The 11,929-nt window shown below is 42.1% G+C and overlaps 1 protein-coding gene across 3 annotated transcripts; it reads right to left on the bottom strand.

Annotated features, from left to right (window-relative positions):
• Positions 1-102: 102 nt before the first annotated feature.
• On the bottom strand, positions 103-10,420 carry LOC117572162 (protein phosphatase Slingshot). Of its 3 annotated transcripts, XM_034254812.2 has the most exons (7): positions 10,049-10,420; positions 3,438-3,523; positions 2,657-2,773; positions 2,139-2,589; positions 984-1,586; positions 723-918; positions 104-658 (listed from the first exon to the last, which is right to left on the bottom strand). In XM_034254812.2, exons 2-7 carry the CDS (start codon positions 3,456-3,458, stop codon positions 628-630), a joined length of 1,419 nt encoding a protein of 472 aa, XP_034110703.1. In that variant the 5' UTR covers positions 3,459-3,523; positions 10,049-10,420; the 3' UTR covers positions 104-627. The 3 variants fall into 3 exon arrangements, with proteins under 3 accessions (XP_051862111.1, XP_034110702.1, XP_034110703.1); XM_052006151.1 differs by lacking the exons at positions 3,438-3,523; positions 10,049-10,420 and adding an exon at positions 2,830-3,056 and having other exon boundaries at positions 103-658; positions 1,042-1,586; XM_034254811.2 differs by lacking the exons at positions 3,438-3,523; positions 10,049-10,420 and adding an exon at positions 2,830-3,055 and having other exon boundaries at positions 103-658.
• Positions 10,421-11,929: the final 1,509 nt, after the last annotated feature.

Here is an 11,929-nt window from a genome sequence, read left to right as displayed (position 1 = left end):
GTAAAATACATATATACATCTACACATACATATATGTGGATAATTATTTAAATGCGTCTCTGAAAAAATAGTGTGTCAACAATTTTTCTATTTCTATTTATAATTTCTTTTATCTTTTTCTTTTGCTGTATTTCATTATTTTGATTAATTCGTTTTTTTTAGTTTGCATTCGTAATACAAAAGAAAATTGCTCAACAATTTACTAAGCAGCGTTCTTGCTGTTGTTGCTTCGAATGGACAAGTTTAAAGAGAGAATAGCTAACAATTGATTACTACAAAAGGCGCGTAATTAGTTTAGTTTGAAAAATGAACTCAACGTGGTTCCATTTGATTGCCAATGAACTGAAAAGAACAAAGCATGCATCGAGCTGGTTCTTTCCGACCACAACAATGCTATCGTTTCCATTGTCTATCGATCAGGTCTACAGCACTTGTCGAATTGCCACTTGATCAGCAAAAGTGTTATACAAATTAGAAACACCAATGAAAAGACCATCAAACAAAGTCACCACACGGATTAATAGACATCCACAGAGTAAGTGAGATCTGGACAAGGTGCTCCAAATAGTGCAGGTCGCGAGCGCGTGTTTTTGAAATGGGTGCAAATCGATAACAGTTACGTGGACTTCATCTGGGCTTTTTGGCTACGCTGGTAGATCTGTTCGAGGGTGAAAGAGAATTATGTTAACTAAGTTTCGGATAGTTTGTAGTGCAAATCATACCTCTTGATACCGTGCCGTGGACTCGACGGTGGCGTGTGGCAAGGTGACGGTGGTGCCGAACCGCTGGACGAGCCACGCGACGAGGCAATTGATAATGTGGAGGCACGTGGCGCCGAGCAGCCCAAATAAATGGCCGATCCCTTGTCAATATCCCGCAGGTCCACTCGCGAACCATGCGCAGACGACGGCACCGAACCTATTCAAAACAAAGAGATGAAATTCAAACTGGATGCACTGCAAATGCTCGAGAGGATTAGCTACCTGTGTAGGCATGCAACCCCGCTGGACTGCTGCGAGGTCGCACCCCAAATCCGCTTACAGTGCTCGCACTGCGTTGCAGCTGTGCTCCTTCCGCAACTGGCGGCTCCTTGCTGCGTGTTCCAGCGCTGCTGACACGACCCGCATTGCTGCTGCCCATGGAGTTGCCTCGGCCGGCTGCCTTGAGACTTTGGCGCGATGGAGAGCGTTGCAGCTGACGCTGTTGTTGTTCGCGGCGTGCATCCTCAATGGCTGCCGCATACTCAGCCGCTTCACTGGAGGTAGTCGGATTGGTGCTCGTCGCCGTTCTTGTCGTCGTCGTCGGCTGTTGACAGGCAACCTCATCTTCCGGTATACTTCGCTCGTTGCCCATCGAGCGACGCGGCACCGGCGAGTGCTTGGGCGATGTGGGACACGACTGGACGGCACCGCTGATGCCACCCGGTCCACAAGAGATGCCGCCTGCCGCAGCGCTGGCCACGCTCAGCATGCTTGGCGAGGAGCTAGGGTTGGCATTGGAGGACTGGGCACGCAGTCGGGAGTGCGTGGATGCGCTTGACGGTCGACGTCGGAAGAGTCCTTTGCTGGGATCCATATTACAGACGCCTGCAAGGATAACAAAAGACAAAAAGTAAATGCTCAACTCACAATTAAATCATTTTTTATTATAGTTAAAAGAGAAGTGAATGTGAAGTTAATGCTTCGTCTTGGTTTTCCGCGTGTTTTTGCGTTTATAGGATGACTTGCGTTTGCTTTTACGTCCACTCTCTTTGCTACTAGACTGCTTTGCGATTTCCAGCCTGTCACTAGTCTCTGGCTTATCCAGATTTTTGACAAAGCGTCCATCATTAACCTTGGGCGTGTAATAGGTCACCTTTGGCATCATCGTCTCAGCCGAGCTGGTCGAATCGCTTGAATCGTCGAAATTATCTTTCGACTCGTAATCCGAGTCACTGATGTGATCGTCAACAGAGCCTGTGGGACTCTCCGAATTGTCGTATGTCCTAGTGCGCCAAGTGTCAATAATAAACTTCAGCGTAACAGTCTCATTTGGATTATAAGTCGTCCTTGCCGGCGAGGTCGGCGTTGAGCCATGTGGACCCACCATAGACATGCCGCAAACAGCGGCCAACCTGGGGAATGTGGAAACAATCGCACCTGTTGGACACTTTTCGCCGCGAGAACAGTTGCCCTCGCAGATGTCACGATTCTGCAACAGCTCCTGATAGTTGTCCAGCGCCAGGCCACATTTGATGCGATCCAACTGCTCAAGAGCCGACGAGGGAAATCGTTCCCGCAATCGCCGCCGTTCCTCGGATAGCTTGTATTGCTCGAACTCCTGCAACTGGGTCTGGAATCCGGCATTGGGATTGGCGACAGCGCGACCAGCGCGCACCACCTTCAATGCCTCCTTCCAGTTCAGATGCGTAGCCGTCATAATATAAGCCACAGCGACTGTGACGGAGCGCGACATTCCCGCCAGACAATGGATGAGCACATTGCCCTCGCGCAGACGCGCCGCATGTATGAAATCATTGCAAACGGAGAAGTATTGCGATAGATTCTGGTCGGGCGTATCCGAGGCCATTACGCAGAGATAGTGTTTGTCCTGCAAAAGTATAAAGGGAGTTGTTAAATGCTTGGTAATAGATCAGGCAATGATAATCGATCCATACCGGCAGGAGACGCCTTGGACTGTCATGTATGGCAATGATGTGCGAGATTTTGAACTTGTCCAATTGCTGGTGATCCTTGGAGTCGCGGTAGTTGCCCACATACAGTCCCGGCAAGACCTAAACAGAATGATGAGTATTTAAATTGTATTTTGGTGTGAGATAAAGATATTTACATTGATCATGCCCCATTTAAAATTTTCCAGTCCGAATACTAAATTAAACATTTATAGAAATCTGTGTTTCAATGTTGTTTACTCGGCAAAGCTATAAACTCTTTTTTTGTTTGTTTGTTTATTTGATGTTGCTTAGCACAACCTTGCCTTGACAACTAGCTGGCGGTGTCTCTGTTATTTATATTTGAAGAAAAAACGAATGCACAATTTAAAATACTATATTGTAAACTCCGAAAAAATTAACTGCAATTGCTGTTCTCAGCGATCACTTGCTATGATATCGATACACGCAGTCTTTGATAGCTGCAGCCCTGGTTACTACTGCGTCATCGAAAGTTTCAAATTCAAACTAAATTATCGATATGTTAAACATACTGTAGACTTATCGATGTATTTAAATTATTAAACGGACAAACATTACATTGAAAACTACTGTGTATTTGTTTCCATAATATATAAAGTTTTAAATGCGAACTAACTTTTCGAAATACTATATTATGCATGAAGTGCCCCCTTTAAGATTATTGAATTAACGAATAAGTTACAAAGTTTTGTCAATTTATTCCAAAAAAATGCCGCGACATTGCACGGAAAGTAATGTAACTTACCTTGTTCATGCCATTTCCCATGTTTCTTCATTTAAATGTTGGGGACACCACCTGCCTGCAATTGTCAAAGGAATTGACCAAAAATGCTGAAAGTACCATAATAAAATAAAGAACGAAGGAAAATCCGTTAAGTATATTGGACAAGTTCAGGGCAAATGTCATTCCAAGGCTGAGGGCACTAAGCCTAAGCTAATGCGAAGGCGGTAAATACGGTGTGGCATGTGGTGTGTGGCGTGTGGCATGTCCCTGCTACAACTACTATCACTTGGTCTGTGTCTGCCTGAGCTATTGTTGAAGGTGCAAGTGGCAGCAGCTGTTGAGCTGCTTCTCTGACTGTCATGGCCCCGGTGCATCGTTATCACCACAACAAAACACAACGTCGCGACATCAACAACAGCAACAGCAGGACAGTTGCAGGAGCAGTAGCTGCCACAAGTCAAAGCCAAGTTCTGCATAGACAGACAATAGTACGAGCAGCAGCAGTCGACTAGTGACCTAGGCGTAGACACAATAGAACCGTCGCATCCGTCGCGGAAGTAAACAAACCTTGACGTCGTGACGCCTTTTGTTGCATCTCATTAGTGATAGAAGACAGTCAGGCAGACAGACAATGCGGCAAAGAAAGTGAGAAATGGTTGCTGAATATTGGGCTGGCATTTAGCTCAATACAAACAAACAAATGCAAAACCCACAGACGTATGTGCTAAACTTTCAGATACCTGACAGCCATGTGAACTTTACTATTTTAATATAAACAAAATAAATAAATGAATATAGTGCAAACATACAAAAATGGTGCTATATTTCAGCTGAACTTTTTACTACAACAGAAAATAAATTTTTCAACTTTTATAAGCTTACTATCTGTGCCTTGCAAGAGCTTGACTTTTAACTTTTCAAATAACCAAGAAATTGATTTTTTGTTGTTCAAATTTTGTAGAGTAAAAAGTTATTGTGGCAAAGTTCTAAAACAATCAACACCCAGCCCAAGTTTGGTAGCTACAGCTATTTTAATGTCTGGCTGTTGATGTGAAAGGACAGAAAAACATCTCAGCTAAATATTAATATAATAAAATAATATACATATATATAGTATAAGACTGAAATTGTTTTAGGCATTTCAGATTAGCATAAACTCTTGATACCCTTGCACACAGTACGTGCGTCGGGTAGAATGATTCAGAATATGCCAAAACAGACACAAGCAAATCGACGTGTGGACTCTGGTGGTGTAGGATGGATGTGGCAATGTGGCATGGATAATGTCGCAACAGTTGGTTGACTGCTTTGCCCTTGCCTTTTGTGGTTCCAAGAACCATGAAAACAAAGGAAGGCTCATCATAAAGTCAAGTCGCTGCTTGGCTTAGCTTAGCTTGCCATCTCAGGCCTTGACTTATGTAACTCAACAATGAGACTGATGACGTGCCGTTGCCTCATCTCACACCTGACCACTTCTACCTGTATCTGCATACTTGGTACATTCACCGCACATTTACATAAGTTTTCAAGTTGGAGCAATGAGGCAAAAGTGGCGCTTTGTTAAATTTCATAACTGCCAACTGTCACCTGCCACAGGGACAGATACAAAGAGTGGAAGAGCGAGAGCGAGTGAGCGTTGTGCGTGGGCATTAAATTGACTGCGAGAATGCGAAACTGCCACAGAGTGAGTGACAAGTGAGATGGCCCAAAGATAGGGCACGTGTGGCACATTATTGCAGCCAGCAGCTGTCATTAAGCAACACAGCCGCCGCTTAACAATGCCACGAGTGTTCTAATGAATGTCCGTCCCATCCCATGCCGGCCCGCATCCTCTCTCCATCAGCTTAAGGACACACACACAGCAAAGCAATTAGAAATATTATCGCTGGCATCGCAGGCAATTGATCAGTCAACTGCGCCTGTTGAGGGACTTTGCGGCATCATCGACATGCTGCTTTGGCTGGGCTTTTGCAATTGTGCACCTTGCACAGTGCCTAAAAATAGTAAAACAGCCAGTGCACTGCAAAATGTCCTTTGGCGCAATTCAATTCAATTCATATAGAACTACGTACATATGATGTCGTTCAGCTGACGGCGGGAGGGATAAGAGAAGATTTATGGCATCTTTGCAATCGCTGTGTGTGCTTAGTCCATGGTCAAATAGTTTAAGGACTATCACATTTGGACATTTGTGTCAGCACAGATGAGAGCATGATAGTTAATCGGGCATTGAAATTGTCTTGCTTCTATAGCAAATATAATTCCAAAGCTGTAAAGTACTATGCATTAAAATGTCGAAAGTTGCACATTGAACTTTTACACCTCAAATGTAAGTATCTAAGCAATTCAAATTAGAATAAATTTAGAATTTTTGCAGAGCTGATAAATGCTGTTACTTAAAATTTGCAATGTGTTTATATTTAAGCTTTCTATAACAAATAAGTAAGAAAACTACCGCTAGCAATTTTAAATAAAAACAGAGCGGTATTAATTTTAAATATACCACAAAAATACTTAAAGCTGCATATAGTACAACATTCAAAATATACCAAAGAGTGCAAAATATATCACTAAGTAGGCGTTTTCCCACTCTAAAGATTTGAAGTTCTAATTTAAAAAAATTTAATCTAATATTTTATATTTTGCGATTAATGTTATTATTACTACGCAGCTAACTTCAAATTAAATGTTCGTAGTACAATTATCCACGTTATCTATATCAATGCTTTCACAACTCACTTTATGAAACGGAAAAAAATCGAATCTAGCTATTGATTGTGCATAATTAAAGTGAACACGACCCAAGCAACTACATATATCTAAAGTTATTACACACAATTGTCGTGATTGTTTTGCCTTCTACTATATTATAAGAGTCAATATTCAATCAATCTCTATAGCGTATAGAAAAAAGAGACGTGAATTATTACTAGTTAATTGCTTCGAATATTTTCGATGGCATCAATGAAATGAAAATCAATCTTTATTTTTAGTCTGCGCCGAACAAAAAATCAACTAGTTCCGATGCTTGCCAAAAAAAAAGATGGCGAGCGAAACAGAAAAAAGTGTTGCATATCTTTAGGCGCGGCGAAAATGGCCATCAAATAGATGACCGCTGGCAGAGCAGAGGCTTTAATCAAATTAAAGACTTTGGCAGCATGTTTGCCGAGTGGCATGGAGGTCATGGCAGGAAACAGGAAAGGATGTCGCTGTGAAATGTGGAATGTGGCTGGCTGTGTGTGTGTGTGTGTGTGTGGGGGGGGGGGGGATGGTTGGCCTTCAAGCCTAGATGCTTGTTATTGTTAAAGCGAGGGGAAGAGCAGCGACTTTTTGCTGCCAGCTTTTTTCACTTTGCTAATTGGCAAGGACTTGACTCGGCAGCAGAGTTTTTCTTTTAGGCCGATTTTCTTATCAACATTTTGCCAGTGTTCACGTCCCAAATGGATGGATTTTAATGTAATTCGAGTGAAAAACTGTCTGCATAAATTAGCGGCGCTTTTAGCCTTGTGGCGCAGTCAATAATTGTAAAAAGAAACAACAAAATAGAAAAACAAGCGGCAAACATGTCGTCCCATGGCGTGCGGCTTGGCCACGGCTAAATCCATTGCCTGACACAGAGTCAATTATATCGCTTACACATTCTACATCAGCAATAAAATATGTACAAACTTACATACAACTAACTATATAGAACAATATATATATTGGGCATGCAAATGGCAGGCAATGACACACCTATCACACAGAGAGAGAGACACAGTGTTGCAAGTTTAATGGACTGTCGCTTTATGACTCCATTTCCAGTCGCCTGAGCCAATCCTCGACTAGAGAAGTGTGCGGAGGCAAGGAAGTCGCTGACTCAAATGGCGAATGGCGGCTTCAATTGTTTGCCCGAAGCTCAGCGCACTGTGCAAACTGTTTGTAATAAATGTCTGCCACAGTTTGGCCTATGAACCATGAAGAAGAGGACAAACACACACACTCACGCACACTCGCAGACAATCCCCAAGGAGCTGGAGCAGGAGCAGCAGTCAGAAGCTCAGGCACGCACACATAAATACAAGCGATTAAGTTTTGTTTTTCGCTTTTTTTTTCAGGTTTAAATAAATTCAAAGGCGGGTCAACATATGAGGCAAACAGCTAAAGAAAGCCAGAACGGAAATGTTTTTCACTTTTATAGGCGGAAATGTCGTCCCCCCACCCCGCCCCGCTCTCAGGGGAGGAGTGTGGGCGCAGCGTCGCTTTGTCTGAAGGCAGTCAAATGTCAGGATAAGTCTGCCGACATAGATACTGAAGTGGCAAAGCAGCCGAGCAGACGCCGAGGCCTATGTTGATGTTGCTGCTTTCGATGCCCGATGCCCGATGCCGACAGCCGGCAAAACGAACCACGTGCTGTCATAAAATAGTTTATTAGCATACAAGTAGCAAAAACAACATCGGGTCGAAGGCAAAACTGCTGATTTCTGCTATTCAACAGCATGTCCTTGCTACGAAGCCTATGTCTATGTTTAAGCTAAATATTTGCAGCTCCCAAACAAACAAGCGAGCAACAAAAAAATTTGCTGACCAGCCAAGAGACTTGCCACTGACAATGACAAAGTGTTGCAATCGCAGCAAACATGCCATTGAATTGTGATTAGCCAGTCTCAAGAGTCGAAGTGGGAGTAGGAGCTGTGTTCCAGCTCATAACATGCTCTCTCTGTCTGGGTAATTAACTGCATTCAGCTGCAGACACTCGTAAACACGAACCAGCTATTCATACTCTCTCATTCATATGAATGCTTGTCATTCTAACAGAAGGGGGAGGAAACTTTTGTTTTTTTTTGTTGCAAGGTCGTCAAACCAGTGTCAGTGGAAATGCAATGGCAATGGGCGTCTTCACGAAGGTCACTAATTAGATGAAATTAAGTGGAAATGTTGCAACCGAATGGAACACTTCACTCTCGTGGCAACAGAGTTTTAATTTAAATAAATAATTTATCATTGGGTAGTAGACGGGTTTTGTGAGTTGAGCGAATGAATCCTGCATACTAATTTCGTTCTGCATACGAAATGATGGGGACAACGACATCAAAATTTATCACGTGTGCGCAACAGGGGAAATTAAGAGCGAAGTTCGTAAATTGAAGCTCATTAGATTTTCCGGCCTGGCCAAGGAAAAGTGTACTCCAAGGAGCCAATTAACTGTGCCAGCGAATGTGAGTTTTACTACTAAGCAAATATGTAGTATATAATTTTGCAGTTTCAAATAATAATACAACTACTGTACTACTATATTAACACTTTTTTACCGTAGAAATGCTAATAACAGGGCTCTCACTTTCCATACTACAATTATACTTTCATTACATCATTTACTATAAAGCTAGAAATAGTTTTTGTTACAAGCTGAGCTAGAACAACATCAATGCAAAAACTTTGAGTAGAGGTTCTAAAAATCATGAATAATATATTGACAAACAAGCGTAGAAAATAAAAAGAAGAAAGAAATTTTGAACTTATCATTTCTAATATATTAAATTAATTAAATGATTAATAAATTAAGTTAAGAAAAAAAGTATTCATTGAATAGAACTTTATTATCTTATATATGAAATCAAGATGTCCTTAAAAGTTTAAATCACTAAGCTAGCCTTTGAAGACAATTGAGAAACACAAGCATATTAAAGCAGATTCAAGATTTCCTACTTCTACAATTACAAATATACGAATACTGTTCTTATCACTTTTATTTGTGTGATTAATAAATATAATATTACTAATATTACCATTAATATAATTTCTATTATAAATATATTATTATTATACATAACCTAATGTAAAAAAGTCTTATTACAATTATTCCAACTTAAAATAAATATTGCAACTTTTAACCTTCTTTTACAGCAATTATACATTCCTCAATTGCATCTACCATTACTTCTCCTATTTCTATTACTTCATTCTCCCTTTATAAATTGCCAAGGAGACAGAACGAAAGCGAAACTCTGACTGAGTATCGAACAAATGAGCTCGAGTTGAGACTCATCGAAGCCGCACATGCTGCACTCATTGTTCATCCTACTCTCGCAACGTGAATCGTCGTCGTTGGTCTTTGGTCGTCGGTCGTCAATGGGCAATCGCCAATTATCGTCATTTAAAATGAATGCCTCGCTCAGCGCTGAGCTGTGAAAGTGCAGGGAAACGCTTTGACGTTCCATGTCCCAGGGCCATCGAATTGTTTTTGCAGAATATATATTGTAAGTGAAATGGATGGCACGTTTAGAGGCATTTTCACACCAATTTAGAGCCAGAGCCAAAACACAGAACACAGTACACAAAGCACATGAGCATTATAAGGTCGCATACACAATATTACTCATACGACCGGTGTGTGTGTGTTGAGTGTGTGTAAGCAACGATTTTAGACGGACTACGGGGAATCCAAGGGCTACGCTAATTTTCAAGTTGCGTGCAGACATTTTGCGTAGTACTCTCATTAAATTCGGCTAGAAAAACCCGAGAAGAACAAAAGAAGAAAAAATAAGGGAACAACAAACTGCAAATTACGCCATCCTGTAGGGTAATTTTCTAACCATAATGTCGCAGGTGTTTCTCAACGGAGTGAGCGAGGGAAAGTCAGGAATACTTACGTTGAATTTTGTGTATTTGACGACCACTCACAGCGGCTGCTTCGGCTGCTGCTGCTGCTGCTGCTGCTGCTGTTTGTTGTTTGTCACAGTCAATGGCTTTGCATTTGGCGCGATTTGATTGCAGCACGAATACGATATAAAAAGCGGAAACAGTAGCAAACTCCGTTTCGCTGCGAGTGTCAGTGACTCCTTCACGGCTGCTGCTGTTACTGCTGTTATATCACACAGCTCGAAGCGAGTGGCGAAGTCAGCGGCGAAGCCAGAGCGGCAACCGCAGCGTTAAATTTTGATTGAATTAACTTTTGTTTTTCCTTTTTTTTCTTTTACTTGACAATTTGTTTTCTTTCAATGATAACTGGCAACGGCCTACTGACAACTGTCTGACAGACAGACCGACAGACAGATAGTCATTTATTTATTGAGAGTCTTAAACTATTTTTAGTCCATGTTGCTGCGTTATGCAGCTGCAGGAAAAAATTCGTAGAAACGGAACCAAAAGCGCTGTGTGTATATATGTTTGAAAAGGCAGCAGCAGCACCGAACGAATGGAGTAGCAACAACAACAACAACAGCGACAACGACAACAACAAAATAACAAAGTCCAAACCGCAACAACGGCGCGAGAATAAAAAAGGAGGAAAGAGCTTTGAGCCCCCGAACAGTTGAAAGGCGTTTCAAACGCCTCAAACGCTGGTCACAGACTGACTCTGCCATTTGCGACGGAGTCGCTGCTGAGCTCGAGTCCCAAAATGAGTGAAATGCATAAAACCGAGCCACATGAATGAAGGACCAATGTTGTGTCGCGTCGTCATGCGCAGTCCGGGAAACTCACGGCAGAAGCGCGCCAAATGAAAACACTCGAGTTTGCCCTCGGGCAGAACTATATTTGAGTCAACTCAACGCTTTGGCTCATATGGGGCAACCTTTCCATGTGGTTATATAATCACAGTTACCAAAAGGAATGTAATGTTGAGAGCAAGAGAGCGAGAGTGCAGGAGAGAGAGCGAGAGAGAGAGAGAGAGTGGGTGCAGCTGACCGGCAAGTGTCCATCTAAGCATTCGGCAGTCAGGTGAAAGGCCAATCATCGCATTCAGCATTCATGGGCAAAAAGCTTATTCAACCGCACATCCGCTGCCATGATCCATAATCTCTCAATTTGCCAACTCATCGCGAGAGCAGCTCCCGTTTTGGGGCTTTGTTTTTTTTTCGGTTTTTTTGTTTTTGGTTTTTTTGACGACCCAGAACCCCATAAGAGGCACGCGAGGCTACACACTATACAATTTGTGACTACTTACTACAATATGCGAGTAATGCTGTGTTTTGCTTTGTTTCAAATCAAATTCTGATTTGTATACATACATTCTATATACTAAATATTTATATACGAATTTGTGCAATATTTAAATATGAATTATTTAAGTTTTATATGCTCAGCTGCCAGCGTTGTTGATCATCAGCCGTCGTGTTGTTGTTGCCCACGCCCAAAATCATTTGGAAAATACATCGAACGCAAATAGCGGCAACACAGCAACAACAACGCCATGGCACTGTTCTGTTGTGTAGGCGTGTCGGTGACCAGGCGATATTTGTATTATGTATACGTACGTATATTTATACATACCTACACCTCTTCCAATGAAATGCGGCGACAGTCTACGAGAGTCTGACGCATCACAAAACTTGGCAAAGTAAAATGTGCTGAAAACAGCTGCTCGAATTCAATTACATGTTCCGATTACAGCTAACAATGCCGCGCAACGGAAACTGTCACATTATCGATACGCATGCCGATCGATAGAAACATCGATTGCGTTTAATGGCGGCCGCTTATCTTCCGCGTAGGTGTGCAGCAACAACAACTACAACTCATGACGCAGTTGC

Source organism: Drosophila albomicans, chromosome 3 (assembly GCF_009650485.2).
Source record: "Drosophila albomicans strain 15112-1751.03 chromosome 3, ASM965048v2, whole genome shotgun sequence".
Classification (NCBI taxonomy): Eukaryota; Metazoa; Arthropoda; class Insecta; order Diptera; family Drosophilidae; genus Drosophila; species Drosophila albomicans.
This window is presented reverse-complemented; position numbering and strand designations above follow the sequence as displayed.

What these genes read in the sequence shown, in the direction of transcription:
- LOC117572162 (XM_034254811.2), bottom strand. Translation starts at nt 2,880, where the DNA reads ATGTTTAATTTAGTATTCGGACTGGAAAATTTTAAATGGGGCATGATC. An exon ending in TTAAATGGGGCATGATCAAT is followed by an intron (nt 2,774 to 2,829) that starts GTAAATATCTTT and finishes CATTCTGTTTAG; the next exon opens with GTCTTGCCGGGACTGTATGT. An exon ending in GTCCAAGGCGTCTCCTGCCG is followed by an intron (nt 2,590 to 2,656) that starts GTATGGATCGAT and finishes ATACTTTTGCAG; the next exon opens with GACAAACACTATCTCTGCGT.